General features: G+C 57.9%; 9 protein-coding genes across 9 annotated transcripts; 7 read left to right on the plus strand and 2 right to left on the minus strand.

Moving 5' to 3' along the window:
• Window positions 1–194: 194 nt before the first annotated feature.
• Window positions 195–665, plus strand: SPSK_09966 (uncharacterized protein; the record flags this gene model as incomplete). The annotated part of the gene is made up of 1 exon (XM_016736531.1): window positions 195–665. One exon carries the CDS (start codon window positions 195–197, stop codon window positions 663–665), a length of 471 nt encoding a protein of 156 aa, XP_016587738.1.
• Window positions 666–1,189: 524 nt separating this feature from the next.
• On the plus strand, window positions 1,190–3,319 carry SPSK_08735 (vacuolar sorting-associated protein; the record flags this gene model as incomplete). The annotated part of the gene is made up of 1 exon (XM_016735323.1): window positions 1,190–3,319. The coding sequence occupies one exon, from the start codon at window positions 1,190–1,192 to the stop codon at window positions 3,317–3,319; it is 2,130 nt and encodes a 709-aa protein (XP_016587739.1).
• Window positions 3,320–3,932: 613 nt separating this feature from the next.
• Window positions 3,933–6,143, minus strand: SPSK_08705 (uncharacterized protein; the record flags this gene model as incomplete). The annotated part of the gene is made up of 1 exon (XM_016735293.1): window positions 3,933–6,143. One exon carries the CDS (start codon window positions 6,141–6,143, stop codon window positions 3,933–3,935), a length of 2,211 nt encoding a protein of 736 aa, XP_016587740.1.
• Window positions 6,144–8,218: 2,075 nt separating this feature from the next.
• Window positions 8,219–8,458, plus strand: SPSK_10183 (uncharacterized protein; the record flags this gene model as incomplete). Its single annotated transcript, XM_016736733.1, has 1 exon — window positions 8,219–8,458. The coding sequence occupies one exon, from the start codon at window positions 8,219–8,221 to the stop codon at window positions 8,456–8,458; it is 240 nt and encodes a 79-aa protein (XP_016587741.1).
• A 615-nt stretch (window positions 8,459–9,073) lies between these two features.
• Window positions 9,074–9,388, plus strand: SPSK_10099 (uncharacterized protein; the record flags this gene model as incomplete). Its single annotated transcript, XM_016736655.1, has 1 exon — window positions 9,074–9,388. The coding sequence occupies one exon, from the start codon at window positions 9,074–9,076 to the stop codon at window positions 9,386–9,388; it is 315 nt and encodes a 104-aa protein (XP_016587742.1).
• Window positions 9,389–9,459: 71 nt separating this feature from the next.
• Window positions 9,460–10,566, plus strand: SPSK_09473 (uncharacterized protein; the record flags this gene model as incomplete). Its single annotated transcript, XM_016736045.1, has 1 exon — window positions 9,460–10,566. One exon carries the CDS (start codon window positions 9,460–9,462, stop codon window positions 10,564–10,566), a length of 1,107 nt encoding a protein of 368 aa, XP_016587743.1.
• A 574-nt stretch (window positions 10,567–11,140) lies between these two features.
• Window positions 11,141–11,839, minus strand: SPSK_09792 (uncharacterized protein; the record flags this gene model as incomplete). Its single annotated transcript, XM_016736362.1, has 1 exon — window positions 11,141–11,839. One exon carries the CDS (start codon window positions 11,837–11,839, stop codon window positions 11,141–11,143), a length of 699 nt encoding a protein of 232 aa, XP_016587744.1.
• Window positions 11,840–16,159: 4,320 nt separating this feature from the next.
• Window positions 16,160–17,377, plus strand: SPSK_09387 (secretory lipase; the record flags this gene model as incomplete). The annotated part of the gene is made up of 1 exon (XM_016735960.1): window positions 16,160–17,377. One exon carries the CDS (start codon window positions 16,160–16,162, stop codon window positions 17,375–17,377), a length of 1,218 nt encoding a protein of 405 aa, XP_016587745.1.
• A 430-nt stretch (window positions 17,378–17,807) lies between these two features.
• Window positions 17,808–18,490, plus strand: SPSK_09804 (dynactin 5; the record flags this gene model as incomplete). The annotated part of the gene is made up of 2 exons (XM_016736374.1): window positions 17,808–17,846; window positions 17,900–18,490. The coding sequence occupies 2 exons, from the start codon at window positions 17,808–17,810 to the stop codon at window positions 18,488–18,490; spliced, it is 630 nt and encodes a 209-aa protein (XP_016587746.1).
• Between the last annotated feature and the right edge of the window lie 1,116 nt (window positions 18,491–19,606).

Genomic DNA, 19,606 nt, shown 5'->3' on the forward strand with positions numbered 1-19,606 from the left:
CGCAGTCAACTCTTCTCAAGCGTACAAAGTCAGTCCAGTCACGGACTTTGAGAGGGACCTCCTGCTTGAATGATGGCTACATGGTGCCCGTGCAAAAGGCCGCTCGCCAAAGAGCTGCCGCTTTAAGCGCACCGTGCTATGGTCGTTTCCGAACGGAGACGAGATGATATCGCAGCTATCACAGGGTGCTGCCAATGTCCATACAACCTGCAGCACCCACCTCCGACAGACGCGTCCTCGACCGCCTATGGTTCCACCCCGTGGTGGTCATTGTCGTTGGTATCGGTTCGTCTCGTTCGGGGGAGAATGTTGAGAAGGCCGCGAAAGTCGAGTGTCTACTTTATCGACATGCATGTGGTGCTGCAATGTTTCACTTGGATGGGACAGGCGATGTCGGCTCCTTTCCCTTTCTGTCACCCAATATATGGCCCAATACCTGCAGCACGGCATCGTGGCTGTTTCCGGGTTCCTGTTTGGTTCCTGGCGTAAGCCCTGCGCTCTGCACGTCTGGCGCACATGGCACATGGGCTGATGGGCCACAGGCGACACAGCAGCACATGGACCACTGGAATCTTGGAGCCCTGGAAGAGGCCAGGCGGGGCCAGGCTCTCTGGCCGTCTGCCCAGAGAGGCGCAAAGCAAACTAACGAAATAGTGGGCCCCTAGGCATTGCCGAAGCGGCAACGTCATGTGTGGGACCGATGTAGTGGTACTTGTGTCGGTATATCTTTTTCTATCAATTTAATGTACCTCTACTCTTTGTATCTGGGCGCAGGCACCTGCCACATCGTTCGTTGCCCAACACCGCCAAATCCGTATTCGTCACAGCGCTTAGTCCGACTTTCATTCTTTTCGTCTCTCATTCGTTTCCGTCGTCCTTTTCTTTCTGCACCACATCTTCTTCTTCTGTTTACACCTCTGTTTTTTCCTGCTGTTGACAGCAGACCTTCGACCTCTTTCCTCTGTCTGCGACGGAGACGTGCCAGCGCTACTCGACGTTGGACCAATTCCGCCTTTTCCCAGCCACCCAAATCTTCCTCCAAAACAACATCGACACTCCTCTCTGACATCTTTCCTCTGCCAATGCCTTGCGATTGTCGGATACGCCGGTCCGTCCTATTTTCCGTCTGCTCCTCTTCGACGACCGGCTGGCGATCGTAGCCGGCCTTCCGTGCCACGCTCCACCCACAATGTATCACGTCCGGCGGCTCACCATCACCGCCATCTCCATCGGCCTCGTCATCTTCATCTTCACCTACCTGCCCACCGTCCTCAACCCGACACCACCCTCGGCCGAGGAGAAACGCCGCGACAAGAAATGGATCGACTCCAGCCCCTACTGGCTTGATCGCCAGGCCTGCCGCTGGTTCAGTCTGTGTGGCGTGCACCACCTGCGCTGGGATGCTCCCGCCCTCGGCAACCACACCAACGAGCGCCACGACAACGACGACGATGGCCACGAGCTCGGCCTGGATCTGAAGTCTCTCGAGCTCCGCGAGCTGTTTGCCGTCAGTGACAGCTACAAGTGGCTGTCGCGCGAGTCGACGGGCGACGAGAGCTGGGAGATTGCGGGGCGTGCGAAGACCATTGCCGTCGCCACCTCGACATCAGAGAGCCCGGATACGCCGGACGAGCCGGCCGAGCCGGAGCCGTCCACCGACAGGGAAGGGCCGGCCATGGGCGAACTGCGGAAGCGGGCGGCCTCGCCGCCATCGACCCCGTTCAACGACCCCTACGCCATCCCGCAGTACGTCCTCGACCATGCGCCGCTCGTCCACCTCTTCTCCGGCGAGAACTTTTGGCCATCGCACATTGCCGAGCACGTGAAGCACATGATCCCCGCGACCAACGGCTCGGCCATCCGCGACCGCAAGACCGGCGACATCATCCGCCCCAACGGCTCGCACCCCTTGACGCTCGACAACCTCTACGAAACACTCAACCACTACCGCACGCGCGTGACCCTAACCAGCGAGGTCGACGTCGAGAGCCGTCCGGAGTGGCTGCACTCACACTACGGCATCCCCCTTCCGTTTGATGGCGACAACAACGACGGCAGCGACGGCAGCAACCCCCACACCAACCCCGACATCCGCAACGGCCATGACTACGAGCAGCCCGACCACAAGTTCTCGGACGATACCACCTGGTTTGCCGTCGACAAGGACCACCCGCTCAACCGTATTTCGGACCCGCGCAAGCTGCCCACGCCGCAAGAGGTCATGGCCATGCGCCAGGCCAAGGGCCCGCGCGAGGCTCTGACCCGTTTCAACGGTCCGCAGGAGGCACGCGTTCGCCAGCTGCTGCACGAGCGGGCGGCCGCTGCCGTGGCCGCCTCGACCGGGGCCCCGCGCCACCAGATTGTCGTCGGCGACGCGCCCCAGTCTGTCATGGGCGGCGACGGCTACGACGACACAGTTGACACGCCACAGGATCCCCCCGTCCGCGGTTACAAGCCTGACACGAGCGGCTATTCCGAGGCCCCCGCCATCCTCGTCATGGTCGACAAGGGCTCGGGCATTCTGGACGCCTTCTGGTTCTTCTTCTACAGCTACAATCTCGGCCAGACCGTCCTCAAGGTCCGCTACGGCAACCACGTCGGCGATTGGGAGCACTGCATGGTCCGCTTCGAGAACGGCGTGCCGCGTGCCCTCTACCTGAGCGAGCACGCCGGCGGCCAGGCGTACGCGTGGAGCGCCCTCGAAAAGTACAACAACGCGTCCTCCACCACCGGCATCCAGCGCCCCGTCATCTACTCGGCCGTCGGCAGCCACGCCATGTATGCGCTGCCCGGCACGCACCCGTACGTGCTGCCCTTTAAGATGCTGCGCGACGAGACCGACAAGGGCCCGCTCTGGGACCCGGCCCTGAACAACCTGGCCTACCACTACGACTACGTGCTGGACCGCGAGCAGGGCGACGCGGGCTCGCACGACCCCGAGAATGAGGAGGACGACGACGACGATGTCGTCGACGAGGACGGCCGCGCCTCAGCCTCCTCGTCCGCCTCAAAATCGTCCTTGAAAAAGAAAAAGGACAAGACGCCCGGCGGCCCGTGGGTCCCGCCGACCAGCCTGACCCCGGCCTCGACCAACCCGGACGCGCCCACCTCGTGGTTCCACTTCCGCGGCCTCTGGGGCGACGCCCTCTACGAGCTCGGCGACCCGCGCCAGTGGCGCCTCTTTGGCCAGTACCACTACACCGAGGGCCCCGCCGGCCCCAAGTTCAAGAACCTGGGCCGCGAAAAGGTGTGCCAGGCGGAGCGCTGCCGCATCCTGTACAGCCTCGACGCCGGCAAAAAGGCGTCGTGGTACAGTTAGGCGTGGCCGCCCCAGCCAGCCGTTGCTGTGTGCTTCTTTTGTTGTTACTTTGCTTGTGTACCATGTTTCTACGAACTGCATCGATTGGAGTTCCACGATACCCCATCTCTCCTTTTTCTCAATCTCTTTCCTTTATCATTTGTCTTTGCGACAAGGTCAACATAGACAGCTTTGTTAGACTTGTTGATGGATGTTTCTGCTGAGTCAAAATTGACAATGGCGTATCTGTATGTGTCTGATTTTGTGCTCTCCTTTGTCATTTCCTGTATATATCGGAGTGACGACATACAAGACGGCGAACAATAACCATAGAAATATACCACTTTGACTTATTCTGCTCGTTGGACAAGACTCGACGCACGACTGTGATTGATGGATCGTAGCAGCGACGCCCAGTTCATGGTGCCGTCGTGCGAGATGGACTCGTTGTATGTTCATGTTGGAGTTTTGAGAATTAAAATAACTCCACGACGAAATAAATTAACTTAAAAAATGCAAAAATGCAGTCTATACCTTTATAAATTGCCAGCCAAAAAGAAAAACGACAACAAAAAAAAATTACCCAATATTCCAGAAATATGAGAAAATAAACCAAAATGGACCACACGTGCCATCACACCCGGGTGATCTTAATGTCCAGGGTCGGCATCATCACGGTGTGCTCGTCAATCTGCACCCGGCTCTCGATGATGGACGCCACCACCTCGTACGTCCGCGTCGTTGCCGTGTTGATCGGCTGGCCCGCCGCCGCGGCGGCCGCCTGCGCGCTGCTGCCCACGGTCATGCGCAGCACATTGGTGCTCGCCGAGATCTGCGGCAGCTCGTTTTCCATGACGTACCAGCGCACGGGCTCGCCCTGCTGGCGCATGGAGAGCACAAACAGGAAGCGGCTGTCGAGCGCGTGCCGGTTGATGACGAGGCAGCGCGGGCCGTCGCGCTTGAGGCGGTAGTCGACGAGGACGCCAAAGGAGAGGTTGTCGCGGCCGTCGGGGCCCTGGCGGCTGGCGCACGAAAAGGCGACCACGTCGTTGCGCGACTCGGGCTGGCAAAAGATGCGCGTGCGCTCGTCCCACGACTGCGGCGGGAACGAGCTGAAGTAGATGTGGCGGTCGCCAAAGTAGGGAATGTGCATGCCGCGCGGGAAGAGGCGCGGGTGGTAGACGGCGCAGAGCTTCTGGTGGGCCGTGAGCGTAGCCGTGGCGGCGGCGACGGCCGCCGCCGACGTAGTGGGCACCGTCGGCTGCTGCTGCTGCTGCTGCTGTTGTTGTTGTTGGCCGTGGTGCGGCAGCAGGAGCTGGGCCGTCGACAGGCGGGGCGACTCGACGCTCCCGCCGGCGAGCACGGACGGTGCTGGCGGCAGCGTTGGTGACGAGGCCGACACCATCGACAGCGTCTCATTGCGCGCCGACCGGCCCGAGGCCGAGGCCGTGGGGACCGTGTTGGGGTGCATAATAATGTAAAACGAGTGGTTCTCGGTCGTGTTGGTGGACTTGAGCTTGCTTTTGGACAAGAACGCCAGCGACGGATTGGCATCGCGCAGGAAGAGGCCCGGCCCGACCTTCTTTAGTGAGATGCCAATCTCGGACGCCGCACCGCGCGCGAAGCCGACGCTCAGCACATAGCGGTATCGCGTGTACTGCACGGCCGTCGGCTTTCGGCGGGTCGACCCAGTCGTCCCGATGGGTGGGCTGCTGCTGCCACCGCTGACATTGCTGCCGCCTACCTCGGCGTCGACTCCGTACACAGGACTGCGGCTGTGACTGTGGCTGTGAGAATGGGCATGGCTGTGGCCATGTGTGCGGTGGTCGTCCATGTCCAGCGCCAGTGGCACCAGCACGAGATACGTGGAGATGCGCAGGCCTCGGTTGGTCACGGCAAACTCGCAGTCGTCGTTACGGAACTGCGACAGCTGGTGGCAGTGCTCAAATTCCGCAGGCGATGGAGCCAGCAGCGGCATGTATGGTTCCCGGCCAGCCGGTTGTGTGGCCGGCAGGGACGGCAGATCGTCGCCTGCCGCGTCGCCTGCAGGCATCCAGGCAAACAGCGTCAGGTCCGTGGTGCGCTTGATGATCTCCTCCTGCAGACGCTGGAAGGCGCGCCGGCCCTCGCCGTAGATCAGGGGCATGTAGACGTCAAACAGACCCAGCAAGCAGTAGGCCAGGTCCTCGACCTTTGTGGTGACACGCTGCGATGCCCATGCCATGCGTTGGGCTGTCGAGTAGCTGCTGAGGCGTTCTTCGCCGAGAATGGCCGGCACGGGGATGTGCGTAATGTCGGCCAGCAAGGGCGCCAAGTCGATCTTGGAGCCGATGGGTGACCAGCGGGCGTCGTAGAACTCGACCGTATGCGGTGCCAAGAGCTCCTGGAGGGTCCAGCCGCGCCTGAACCATGCACAGCGCCGGATCTGTTGGTAGACGTAGTCGCGGTGTGAGTGGCCGTCGTCGACATTGTTGCCGTCGTCATTGCCCGACGCGGCACGAGCGGACGGTGACGCATCGAGGTCGACCAGGTGCACAAAGCAGACTGCGGCGCACTGGTACCAGTTGAACATGGAGTTGATGGACTCGGTCAGCTCCGTGTTGTTGGTCTTGTCGATGCAGCACGTGTCGATCCAAGCCCACTCAAGGCCGCGCTGGAGTGCTAGTGTGCAGGTCGACGTGATTTTGGCGTAGCCCTTCTTGTCGGTCAGGTAGGGCGACGACATGTCTTGCAGGGTGACCTCTTGCTTGTCCTCCCATGTGTGCGACAGAATGGCGTACGGTGGGATGGTAGCAGAGTCAGGAAAGTCCTTGAACTTCAGCGATGCCGCGTGAAGGAGCCTCATTGTGAGGAGAGGGAGTCGGTGCTCCAGCAAGTGATTCTTGGTTGTGTTATCGAAGTGTATGTAGACCTGAGCGCAGACATCGCTGCAAGAGTGCCTATGCTTGAGAGTTGTGGACCGGCATCTACCAAAGATTCTGTTCGAAACACTCTTATCGATTACAAGAGATGCCGCCGGCGAAAGAGTGTCACGGTCGCCGAAGGCTGAAGAAAAGGTACGACAAGGGGAGATTGGAAATGGTCAAGTAGGAAAGTCGTCCCTTTAACTGATACGTGTCGTCGACGCGATGATGCCATGTGACCATCATCAAAGGCGTACACTGAGCGCCTTGCGGGAAACCTGCGCTTTCACACCCTTGTCGCCTTGTTGTCGTCTTTTACTGTTCGCTTACGCCGTGGTCAGGTGCAGCCCTACAGCAAAAGGCAGCCTATTCCTCATGTCTTGGAGTGACCTCAACTTCAAGGCGGGGAAGAGTCCAGGAGGCTCTGTCCGGGATTGTGGGAGGCCCGAGCTGCTGTGGAGCTGCATGCAGGACCTCTGCCAATAAACTGGAGGCCTGGCTTTTGATGTTCGGCACAGCCTCGCGACCCAGATAGTCAGCGCTTGCAAAACGCATTTCACCTTGAGAGAAAATGCAAATGCGAGCCATCCAATAAAACATGCGAGTCTCGTCGTGCTTGCGGCTGGGAACGTTGTGGAAAACGCGTCCTTGTGTAAGCGGAGTAAACAAGGTCGAGCTTGGCGATTCCTGGGCGTTTGTTAGCTTTCGGCGACTCCAGCGGGATGGATAGAACGGGCAGCAAAGACAGCCAACACAAGCCAATTCCGACGGGACAAAACGTTTGAATCACGCCCAAATACTTTGTCTAGAAAACGCTGCATCCGACCCGAAAGACGAGGTAGTTTTGGGAGGACATGAGACGGCGCCTAAACTCAACATCGTTGGCTAAGCAGCTGCGGCATCGAAAGAACTCTGCAGACGAACTTGGCCAAGTTGACTTTTCTGTGACCAAAGCAACACCACTGGATAGACAGGCGGAAGGCAACTGATAGAGAACTGGCAGGCAGCTACTGTACAAGCACGGCAGGCATTCATGCCTAAAGGTCTGCCTGGGTAGTTTCTTTGTGAATGGTTAACGGCCGCCTGGCATTGTTCATATTTTCGTTCGCCTTGACAGAATCTGGCCAGTAAATGGACGTAGAAGGCTGTATGGATATCTCGGGGAAGGTCCCTACAGCGGCGGCGGACGGCGACCACCTGCGAGCGGTGCAGCAAACGTAGCAAATGACATTGGTTGCCAGCTGCTTCGTGTGAGGAAGGATATGAAAGTCAAGATCCCCAGAGTCGAGAGGATAAGTTACGACGGAAACTAATCGCCTTCCCCTCAAGCCCTTGACTCTCTTTGTTGTGGCCATGTGGTGTTTAGCATATCCGATCTTGTTTGGATGTGAGCATATGTGTGTACATGTTTTGGCTTGGTCATGGTTGCATGTCCCTCCACGTTCGTGTCTTTTCCACTGAAGTAACGGCTCCGTTACAGTCAACGTCGGCCACCGCCTCGGGTTCTGTCTGGCAAGATGTTTGCCCGCGCAGCAGGAGGCCCCTTCCACGAGAGTCACACTGCTCCGAATCTGGCACTTGAACGACATGTCTTGGTAAGTGCACTTGATATACATATGTTGTCAAGTGCGACTACCTGAGGGCACTTTGCCGTTCTTTCCTCGTCGGTGTCTTCTTTTGTAAACTCCTTTTCGTTGAGTCCTTTCATTTTTACCATCACCAAATATCTTTCATGCTGTTGTGTCATTCGTGGCCCTGATATCAGCCATCTTTGGTGGTGCTGTTGGTAGCACATGCCCTTTTCATTTAGGAATCTTTTCTTCTTTTCTTCTCTTTTTCTTTTTTCTCTTTTTTTTTCTCCTTTTTCTTGTGTTTCCCATCCTTATCTACCTCTTTTCTTGGCTACCCTCCCATCATTATTTCTCCTCACCATTCTTTTCTCCTTTCTTTCCTGCTCCCAGAGACGCGGTACGACCGGGTGGCTGTGCAGGCTGCCGCGAGCAGGGACGGTGCGGCGATGGCAGCGTCCTCGGCATCGGCCGTCAGCGGCAGCAACGAGGCTCTCGGCGGTGCAGGTGACAAGGCGTCGGTGGCGCCAGAGGCTGTCCATGCGACGACACCCACGCCGCGATCTGGCTGCCCTGGTACCTGCACATCTTCCCACTGTCGAGTGGGCTGCCTTTGTCGTATCGTGGTCCGCTGCCTGTTTCCTTGTCGTCAACCTCACGCAGTCGCAGATGTTGGCAAGGCGGTGTGAAGCAATGGATGTAAGCATGGCTACAGCTTGTAGGTTTCGTCCCAAAAGAGACGTCTCCCCCGGATAGAAAACTATACAACCTCTGTCGATCTTGTCGGCTCCTTTCCATGTATCGTCACTTGGCTTCTCGTATTCTACGCAGTAATTCCAACGGCCGGCTTTCAGGGCCCGAGCCGGAATGCCGCTTGTTGGGAATGCCAGGGACCGACGTGACGTCTAGACCGAAGTGACATTTATTCAACATTTCTGACTATGTCAATACCGTTGGGGCAATCCAAGCCCCGTTTGCTTTCGTTATTCGTTTTTCGTGCTTATTGCTACTTTTTATGCTGGTGGACATGTGAAGGAAGACGAGTGGGAACGGCGCGACTTTCCGGTTTGGGTTAGGGGACAAAACAGTACCTCGGCGTGTGCCTGCCGCCTAAGCCCTTCCAGCACTGGTGTGGCCGTTTCATTGGCCCCATCTACGCTCCGTTGACTCCCATTGGCTGGAAGGGATCTTAACGGTCCCAATTCGAACGACATACGCGGAAGGCGCGATCCTGTCCCTTGGCTCGGGAGATGGGAACATTTTTTCTAAAAAAAAAAAAAAATACTAATAATCAAATATAAGGGATGCACGTCACCTACAAGCTCTCTGCGGCAAGTTATCCCTACGTCTTCGCCCACCATCGACAGTCCCGTTGCGACACCCCCACGCGCATGTCGCCGCCCTCTCTTGCGCAGTCACTCCTTACCAAGTGCAGCAGCACTCTGATTTGCTACATCCGCGCCGCGCCTCTCTGGATTGTCGTCATCCTCGGCCTCCTTGCCGGCGCCGTCCGCCATTTTTTGTTTCCTTCTCCTTCTCCTCCTCGACAACCACCGGCACCTCACCCTGCACCGGCACTGAGGGCCCGCGCCGCCGCCGCCGTGTCGAAGCAAGAATAGCGTTCCTGTCCGACCTCCCGCGCTCCCTCTGCGGCCTGCTTGCGCCCCTGCGCCGCCACCTCAACGCCGCCATGGCCTCCGCTGCGGGGTCGTCCCTCACCAACATGAACGTCGTCGTGCCCGTCTTCAGCCTGGCGGGTGCCGCGTCGGCCGCGTGGGCCGCGCGCGCGGTGCTCGCCCGCCACGACGGCGACGTCCGCGCGTGGGCGGTGCGCTTCCTGACGGGGCCGGGCCGCACATCGCGGCTGCTGCTGCTGCTGTTCATGGCGTTGAACCTCAAGTCGCTGCCGTTTGCGTGGACGGCGCGCATCTTTTGCGCGCTGATCCGGCACACGCTGTGGCCGCGCAAGCCGCTGCCGCTGCCCGCGCTGTTCCACTACAGCATCACGCGCTCGCGCACGTCGCTGCTGGAGACGGACTACAACTTCCACAAGTCCAACAGCACGTACTTTGCCGACCTCGACGCCAGCCGCACGCACCTCGTCATGTACCTGCTGGGCCCCGGCTTCGCGGCCGTCGGCCGCAACGCGTCGACCAAGATCGTGCGGTCGCCCGCGGACGGCGTGACACCCATGGCGGGCAGCCTCGGCGTCGGGCTGGGCGCCGTCTTCTGCAGCTTCCGCAAGGAGATTGCGCCGTACCAGCCGTACGAGATGTGGAGCCGCGTGCTGGCGTGGGACCGCAAGTGGCTGTACATTGTGACGCACTTTGTCGTCAAGGGCAAGGTGCGGCCAGCCAGCTGGGACGGCCGGAGCCGGCAGGGGGGCCCCACGGCACAGAAGGCGTGGACCGCCGCCGACGAGGCCAATCTGCAAAAGTACGTCATCGCGACGGCCGTTAGCAAGTACGTGTTCAAGCTCGGCCGGTTCACCGTGCACCCCTCGTACCTGATCGAGGCCAGCGGCCTGCTGCCGACGCGGCCCGGCGACGGCTGGCGCGGCGGCGGGCCCGAGGCCGTGGGCACCGTCGACGACGCCGACGAGGCCGAGCTCATGAGCGAATCGCCGACGCCGACGACGGACAGCGAGAGCGACGGCGAGACGTGGACGTGGAAGAATGTGGAGCGCGAGCGCCGCCGGGGCATGGCGCTGGCGGGCCAATTTGCCGCTCTGGACGACGCCGGTGCATTGTTTGATGGCGGCAAGAACGGCGCTCTGGGCATCTTTGGTCCCGGCTGAGGGAGTGGAGTGACAGGATGTTGTACAAGGTGTAGAAGGGGCTGTTTGGGTTTCTTGCTTTCCCAAATGGATGCATCATAGACAATGCATTTTTAGAGATTAGATGTTAGGCTGTATGTTTACAACTCTTGTATGATAATAGAACCATGGTTCAGTGATTAGAGCGGCATTGCTGCCACACATTAATTCAGAAAGTGTCGTGCATTGTTCAGCTATTTCTATTGTATGTTGTCCTCCCACTTCATGTTTCTCGAACGTCTATCCGATTAGTTCCCCCTATGTCGCTCTTCCTTCATGCTTCGACGTCAACGACAATGCGTGCGTACAATAAAATAAGGAGTGTCTATGGGTGTGTATATGTATCCGTGGGTATCAAAGGAGTGTAAGTGTATGGGTCCGCGTAACGAGTGTCCAGAGTGGGTATCAAATGAGTGTCGTGGGCCAACGCCAGCCAAGTACCGTACCATTCACCAAATATGAAAACATTACCAATCAGTGTGAAAAATCAAAATCAAAAATCAAAGCAAAACCAAAACGCCGCTTGCGTACAGAGTGGTCTCCCCCAACCCGTGTTCTACAGCATCATGGCCACCGCGGCAACGGCGGCACCGGCCACGGCCGCAACGGGAACATCGTGGACGACCGCGCCGGCCGTGGTCACCGAGGTCGGCGTCGAGGTGGTGGTCAGCGAGGGGATCAGGCTGGCGGTGGGGATGTTCGAAGCCTGGACGATCTGGACGGTCGTGGGGGTACCGCAGCCAGTGTCGGCACCGCGACGGGCCAGGTAGGCAGCGACGACCTCATCGGGAATCTCGGGCTCGGGGGCAGGCGCCGGGAAGGCGTCCGGCGCGGGCAAGGGCGCAGGAGCAGGAGCAGGGAACGGGGCGGGTGCAGGGAACGGGGCCGGCGCAGGAGCAGGGGCCGGAGCGGCGGCGCGCTTGAGCACGGGCAGACCGCGCTTGACGGCACCGCAGATCTTGTTGCTGAGGGCGTGGGCGTCCTTGGCCTGGGCGGGGCTGCACGACTTGTCGAGGCAGTTGTGGGTGAGGGCAATCAGCTGGTCGTACTTGGTGTCGGAGCACTGGCAGTGGTAGTCGTCGGTGTCGCAGCCGACGGCCACGGCGGCCTGGAAGATGCAGAGGTTGGCGCAGACGGGGATGCGGGCGGCATAGCCGTTGATGGTGTTGCTGCCGCCGTCGTCCTGGATGATGAGGGACTCGTCGATGGCGGCGGCCGTGCCAGCAAGAGCCAGCAGGAAGGAGGTGTACTTCATTGTGGAGGAGAGAAGTAGGTGAGGGAGATTGGGAGGCTCCAAACGAGTGATGAATGAGTCTATACGGACGAGAGCGAGAGTACGTCGTGGCGGCAGATGTGAGGTACAACAAGAGAGAGAGAGAACGAGGAACGAGAGAGGAGAAAGGAGAGAAGCAACAAGAAGCTATGCGTATACACCAGAGGAGGACCGGCTTGGTACTTAAAGATGGGCAGCCAAGCCCGAGACCGTCCACGCTCAAAGGAAGAGGCCGCTCCACATGGGACTGGGCGGGCTAGATTCCGGGACCAGACGAGAAAAAAGCTTCTGATAGAGGGGAAGCAGGCCTGGTCGTGCTCATCCTTGCTGTTTTGGTCAAGAGGACGACCGGACCACGGACTACGATGTGTGGACTTGTCTGCGAGGTCGACCTCTGAAGAGGAGAGGGAGTCTCGCCAGAGAAAAAGAGACGGGTGACGAGGTCGCCGCTTGCCAAGGGCCAGGATCGAGAGGCGGCGCTGCGATTGGTCACTGCTAGTGTAAGTCGTTGGCGTGGTTTTGTTTTTCGGTTTTTGTTTTTCGGTCGTCCGTTTTTCTTCTTTTCCTCTTCACTTTTCCTTGATTCCAGCTCTCGAGCACCTCCACAGCCTCCACGCCTCCACGGCCTCCACCACTCCCCGCCCCCGGACTAAGCGGAGCACCGCCAGATCGAGTCTGGCAGCTCCGGCCCTAGTTTTGTATCTGCTTTTTCTTCGTTTTCTTACAAGTGTTTTTCGTTTTTGAGCTTTTCAATTCCGTGTCTCTTGCGTCTTACGAAGCTTCAGAGAGTGCCTTTGATTCTGCTGTGGTTTTCCTTGCTCATTCTATCGCCTGCAACGGACCACTGCCCTCATCTGGCGCAATGATCGGCGTGGCCACCGGCAATGGCAAGTAGAAATTTGTCCAACCTACAGAGGAAATATACAGTGAAGAATGGTGGTGGTGGAGAGGTGCAACAACATTGTGGCGACGATGACGGCCGTGTGTCATGGAACAAGGAAGGCTTCTGTACGGATGTGGCACAGTCAACACCAAGACAGTGTAGAATTGGAAACGGCAGACAATATGGTGTCTTTCAGTGACTAGCAGTCCTGTTTCTTTTTTTGGTCTTTTCTTTATTCTTTTTCTTTTCTCACACGCTCGTCATCGTCATTTGTCGATTCCGCGATGGCCTCCTCCACCTTCTTCTCCGGCTTCGTCTTCCCACCTTCCCCTTCCCGCCTCTCCTTCCCCTCCTTTTCGGCTGTCGCATAGCTTCACATGTGAAACTGCAAACAGAGGCACGCCGTGCGCAGGACCTTTCTCGCGGCTCTTCCCATGACGAGCAAAAGGCAAAGGCGGCGTGCATTTCGCGCTACTGCAGCCAGCTTCTGCTCTACTGCAAGGCCATGCAGCCGGGGACAGCCGGGCTGTGGTGAATACGGGACACGAAAGGCAAGAAAGACAAGAAGGGCAAGCAGACAAAAGAGACGAGAAAAACAAATGGCAGAACACGAACGGCGTCAAATGGAGACAGTGTAGGTTGCGTAACTGGGCGACAATGTGCATCGAACTGTATTATTCTCTCACCAAAACGGAACGAGTTACGAGGGCAAACAGAGGAAACATGAAGTGGAAGAACCCATATCAGCCACCTTTTTCCAAATGCGTCTCGTTTCTTTACTTTTTTCTTTACTTTGTTCTTGTCTTTTGTCTTTTCTTGTTTCTTTCGACGTTTGTTCCTTGTCTTTCTATTGTCCTTTACGACGTCTTATCGTGAACTTGTCTCATTCCATTTTCCTCTTTTTCTTTGTCTTGGTGATCGGCGATCTCTCCGCATGCTGATCGGTGGACCTGCCTCTCCATCTCTTTCTCTCTCTTAACCTCATATCCTTTTATCGTGGTCCACATAGCACGGCCGAAAACGCAAGCTTCGGTGTCCCCTCGTCAGGGCTCGCTCGGAAACGAGCTCTGGTGGCAAGACAGGGTAAGACAAAGTCCTTCGAATGCCACCCCCCTGCTGCCCCTCTTCTGTAAATGTTGCGTCCTGGCCACTTTGCGTTTGTCCATGACAGAAGAAGCACATGCTTTTGCTTCTCGGCTGGGCCGGCCAATTGCACTACACTGTAACAAGTGTGGCGTTTTTAGGCTTTTTCGATCGTGTTGGGCTTCGCAACATACCCCTGCTTGAGTACCCGTTTGGCGGGAATCAAAACCAAGGCCAGTCTTGAAATGCCAAGGCAACGAGAACTGTCCCCCGCAAATGGCGCCCGGGGCTTGTCCAGAACTCTGGCTTTTTTTTGCAGCATCTGCGTCATGTGTCGTGTGCCGGTTGTCTTTCAAGCAGTACGAATAAGCGGATACACGATTTCAGTAAGAGGCGCCGTACGTTTCCGAGTTGGTCTCTCAAGCCATATACTTCTATTCAAATATACTCTTCCGAGGAGTTGTGTGGAAAGAGACACGAAGACGAACTGCAGCTGCACAATTCTTGCAGCTCCATTCTCGCAGCTACAGCTCTCCGGCTCTCCTGATTTACAGCGCCTCACACCACTTCTTTGCACCTTTAATGCAAGGCACCGTTCCCGGTGTGTAAAATGTGCGGCGGACGACAAAAGTGTGCCCGTATTTCCACCCACGGCCACGAATACGACATATTTTTGTAGGGTGTGGCTAGCATCTTGTAGGCGAGCGTATCTCACGCTCTCACTACCCAACAGCCAACCTCCGCTTTCGCCATGGGCTGACTGAAGCCCCTCTGCCTTTCCTGCCCACGCCATTGGCCCAGGACCAGCCAGCCTCTTCCCAGTTTTGCGCCTGGCCGAGCCAATCCCCTCGCAGCTTACCGCCTTTCTGTTGTGGTGCTCGGCAACGTGGTGACCAAGAGAGCCATGTGAAAGTCGAAGTCGCCATTCCAGTTCCCCCTCTTTGAGGACGGCAAAGTCTCGGTCGGCGCATTGCTATTCTGAACTCCTGGGTTGCGATGCACGATGCTTTCGTCATACAACATGAAATAGGAAAGGAAACAAAGTGCCTGGGCTATTCCCGGGAGCGGAGTAGAATAAAGCATAAATTCACCTCCGTCGTGTCTGTTCCGTATTTTCCATCCTCTGTCCTCTTGGCGTCGTCTTCAAAGTGGCTCAGCCCTGGGAGGAAGGCAGCATTCCAGTGTGAACCCAGCGGGAAGGTCCAGTGGGATCCCGTCAAACGAAAATCCGACTATCATCACTCGAAATCAACAAGATCAACATCCAGACAAACAGAGCCGCGATCGATCACCACGCTGGCCACTGGGCCCAGACTACCCGCCCTGCCGCCCATGTCTGAGTTTATTTGCGTTGAATGTCGCGGACAACACAACACAACAAAACACAACACAGCATCCATCCTGGCGGCCGTCTTTCCCTTTCCCCTGCCCGTACTCATCGTAAATCCACATCAAAACAAAGTGCAAACATAACTTGACAACACCCAAAACCGCCCAGTTTGGCAGGTCATTCAATGGTCTGCGGGGTGCGTGCCAAATTGTTACAACTGACTGCAATTGGTTAGGTTTGGCTGCTTTGACTCACTTGTAGCGCCCTTTGGTGTCCATTCGGGTGCCTTTTCTGGGGCGGCGCTTGGTTCCTGACCAAATGCTAATCTTAAATGTCGACGAGACCGTTGTTTAGACTGCTTTCACTGGTCCATGCTTCTCGGGTCGTTTTCTGTCGACTTGACGAGCACACGATCTCTTGGGAGGCACTGCAAAGACACTGCCATGGTACGGAGTAAGCCTTGTGAGCTTCCTTCTAAAACAACGCCCTCTCGCCCCTTTCTTCCCTGTTTCCTTGCTGCTCGGAAGCAAAACTCGGACTCGCAAAAGTCCGGAGGAGTGATATTACGTCGACACCTGTCACACACCAAGGAACTAGGACGTGACGGTGCTAGGACGGATGCCTCTTCGTGTTCGGCCTCTCGGGGCATGTCTCTGGCAAGATAATTTTAATTTCCCCAGACTCCAGACTGGGTAGGTCGCAACGAGCCAAAGAGGACCGTTTGCAAGCGTTGTTTGCAAGCGTTGTTTGCAAGCGATGCAGGGTTGTACGAAGCAGACGCGGGGAAGAGCACGACGTGGATGAAGATGGCACTGCCCGGCGGCTGGCGTCGACAGACCGTAGCCGTCGCCAGGGTCGCTGCGAGGAATGCAGAATTCATAAGTATGCTGGCGTTCCACCAGGTTGGACCACATCTGTTTTGTTCTTTACTCTTGTCGTGGACCAGACATCACCATCCCGTCTGACCTTTCACAACACACATATACATACACCACACAAAGGCACCATGGTAAGCCGCATCTCACCAGCCCGTGCAGGCGCGCTCGCCCTCGGCCTTGCTGCCGCGCTCTTTGCACCCCCGATCCTCGCCCAGGATGCGCCGCCCGCCTGCCCGGCTCCCCTGCCCGTCGGCCCTAGCGGCACCGCTTTCTACACACCGCCGGACTCGCTGCCCGACAGCGACCACGGCTCCATCGTCTGGTACCGCGGATACACCGACGGCGTCTCCGCCATTGCTGGCGGCACCAACATTTTGCTGCTGTACACCCAGGAGGGCGTCCACGGCAACACCGTGGCCACGTCGGGCTCCATTGTCATCCCCGACGGCGACGCGCCAGACGGCGGCTGGCCGGTCGTCACCTGGGCCCACGGCACCACCGGCATCGCCGACCAGTGCGCGCCCACCATCAACGACCCGCCCTCGGACGCCGACACGCGCGACAAGCTGCTGGGCGGCTGGGTCCGCAAAGGGTATGCGGTTGTGCGCACCGACTACGAGGGCCTGGGTACGCCCGGCGACCACCCGTACCTCATCGGGCCCTCCGAGGGCCGCGCCGTGCTCGACATGGTGCGCGCCGCGCGCCAGTTTGACGCGCGCATCAGCGCGCGCGTCGTCATCGCGGGTCACTCGCAGGGCGGGCACGCGGCGCTCTGGGCGGCGTCCCTGGCGCCCGCGTACACGCCCGAGCTCGACGTGCGCGCCACGATCGCCTTTGCGCCCGCCAACAGCCTCGAGTCCGAGGTCCCGCTGCTCAACGCCGTCGGCAACACCACCGCGCTCTCCGGCACCGTCGCCCTCATCGTGCGCGGCCTCAGCATCGCCAACGCCTCCCTCGACGTCGTCGACATCATGACCCCCGACGCCGCCGCCCTCTACCCGCAGACCCTCACCGTGTGCTCGGCCGCCCTCGACGATCCCACGTCCTTTGGCGGCCTCGGCGCCAACGACCTCGTCCAGGCCCACGCGCGCCTCACCGACGTCCTGGCCCAGCTCAAGGACAACGACCCGACCTACCTGACGGGCATCCCCCAGCCCGTCCTCGTCCTGCAGGGCTCCGCCGACACCACCGTCTTCCCCTTTACGACGGCCGCCATGGTCAAGAACCTGAAAGCCGGCGGCGTCGACATTGTCGAGCAGGTCTACACCGGCGCCACGCACATGACCGTCATTGACGCCGCCATGGCCAACGCCACCGACTACCTCGTCAGTGTGCTGAGCGCGTAGTTGTGTTTGATATGAAAATGGAGCGGTTTTGTTGCATGTTTTAAATGAATAATCTAATTTTTAATAAATTAACAAAATTCACTGGAACAAATGTATCTTGAAAAACTGCCATTTGTAAATTGAAAACTAAAAATTCGACGTACCATTAATATGTTTACTGTTGCAAACAAGCATTCCCGCTAGGCAGAAAAATGTGTATTTCGTAGACGAATAACACGAACAAACAACTGGAACCTGGTGGTACGGTGATGAGCCATCTCGAAAATGACTAAGCACTGCCTATGTCCCACTTTTTCAAGGTCACTGAAGCTTGGAGCTTCACCGCGTTTCAGGGGACATGTTATCGCGATACAGCATTCACGAATTTGCAACATCACATCGTTGTCGACACCTCGACCACACGACCCATGTGGTCTACACGCAATCGACCATGTCGCGAAGATCCGTGAAAGGAGAATACATTGAGACGGTAAGTTACCTGTCTCTTTCATAGCGAGCTGCCTCCCGCCTAACACTCCCCAGGACACCGGCAACAAAGTCTCCCGCAAGGCCACGCTCGTCGGCACGCAAAACATTATCCTCGGCGGCAAGAGCGTCATCCAGCAGGATGTCATGATCCGGGGCGATCTTGTACGGTCCCTGCCGGCCTCGGCGTCGGGCGGCAGTGGCGGCGGCAGTGGCGGTACCAGCAGCGGCAGCGCTGCGGCCGGCGGCAGCACGGCCATCTCCATTGGGCGCTACTGCTTCCTGAGCCGCGGCTGCTGCCTGCGGCCCCCCGGCCGCCTGTGGAAGGGCGTCTTCTCCCACATGCCCCTGCGCATGGGCGACCACGTCTTTGTCGGCCCCGGCACCACCGTCATGGCCGCCTCCATCGGCAGCCACGTCCACCTCGGCGCCAACGTCGTCGTCGGCGACTTTGCCATCATCAAGGACTACGTGCGCGTGCTCGACGGCACCGTCGTCCCGCCCAACATGGTCATTGCGAGCTTCAGCATCGTGGCCGGCCAGCCGGCGCGCGTCGTGGGGGAGCTGCCCGAGGGCGGCACGGAGGCCTTTGAGCTGCGGGAGCTGTACAAGACGGTGGGCAACAATCCACAGCTGATGCAAGCGTAGGTGGGGGTGGGCTGGTGTGGGAGAGGGCAACGACGGGATACGGAGAAACGGAAGCGGCACGCGTCGAGATACGACGGCAGAGCCACAAGGCTCTCGCCAACACACGAGCAAGACCGCTAGCATACACGGACACTGCATCGATAGAAACGAAAGATACCCATGCTCCTACATTCATTTCCCCGTCTGTGCACGCGCGCTCATGGGTGATTTTTGGAAGCCACGAAAACGGTCGCAACGTGACCATACCAGACAGGAAGGAAATCAATTTCTCCGAACGAATGTCGTTGGTGGAAACAGCTCGTGATTGATCAGACTCAACTTTGTCGTTTGTCGTCTGGCTGTCGGCAAGTATCAGTCTCTCGCGCGCACATGGCACTTTGGAAAGTTGGGAAGACGACTGACAAGCTTTAGATGGACAGCAAGGTGCAGTGACAGTTAACAAAATACGGAGTGCAAAGACGCACCAATCACAGCCACAGCCCGCCCGGAAAACATCCGCTTTGATTGATCTCCAGATTGCCGTCCAGATTAAGCCGCCTCCGTTGCCCAAAGCGTCTCCCATGCCAGCAGCTTACTCGCTCACGGCCACTTTATCCAGAGAGTGGTCCATATTAGCAGCATTAAGGAGGTCTCTGTTTTGCAGCTTTTGCGGTGTTATTGCAGTCAGCCTGGGTCTTGCCCCCTTGTCCATTCTTATTTCTTATCCTGTCTTGTCTTTTCTTGTCCTATTTATTTTTATCGCTTTTCGACTTGTCGCGTTCGCTGTGGAGCCTTGCCCCCATACCCACATCCCGTTCGGCATCTCCAGATGTCGGCAGTCGAGGATGGGCCTAGGAGAAATAATGGTAACCGAGTCTGGGGCAGCGGAAGCGACGTACAACGATGCCCTTTCGACGTCCAATGACGCCTGATTGATTCCGGGGACGACTTGTCGTCTGAACATCGCTTGCCGTTCGCAGAGGCTCATTTTGTTCTTTTAAGCCTGCGCGCTCCGCCCAGAGGTCCTTCATTTCGGCTTCCCTTCCTCTACTGTTCTTCTCTTGTTGTTCTTCCTTCATTGTCTCCACAGCCAGTCCTCGTTGTTTTGTTCGTCCTCTCCCATCACAAGGCAACTGT

The sequence above is a fragment of the Sporothrix schenckii genome (genome assembly GCF_000961545.1).
Source record: "Sporothrix schenckii 1099-18 chromosome Unknown Cont44, whole genome shotgun sequence".
Classification (NCBI taxonomy): Eukaryota; Fungi; Ascomycota; class Sordariomycetes; order Ophiostomatales; family Ophiostomataceae; genus Sporothrix; species Sporothrix schenckii.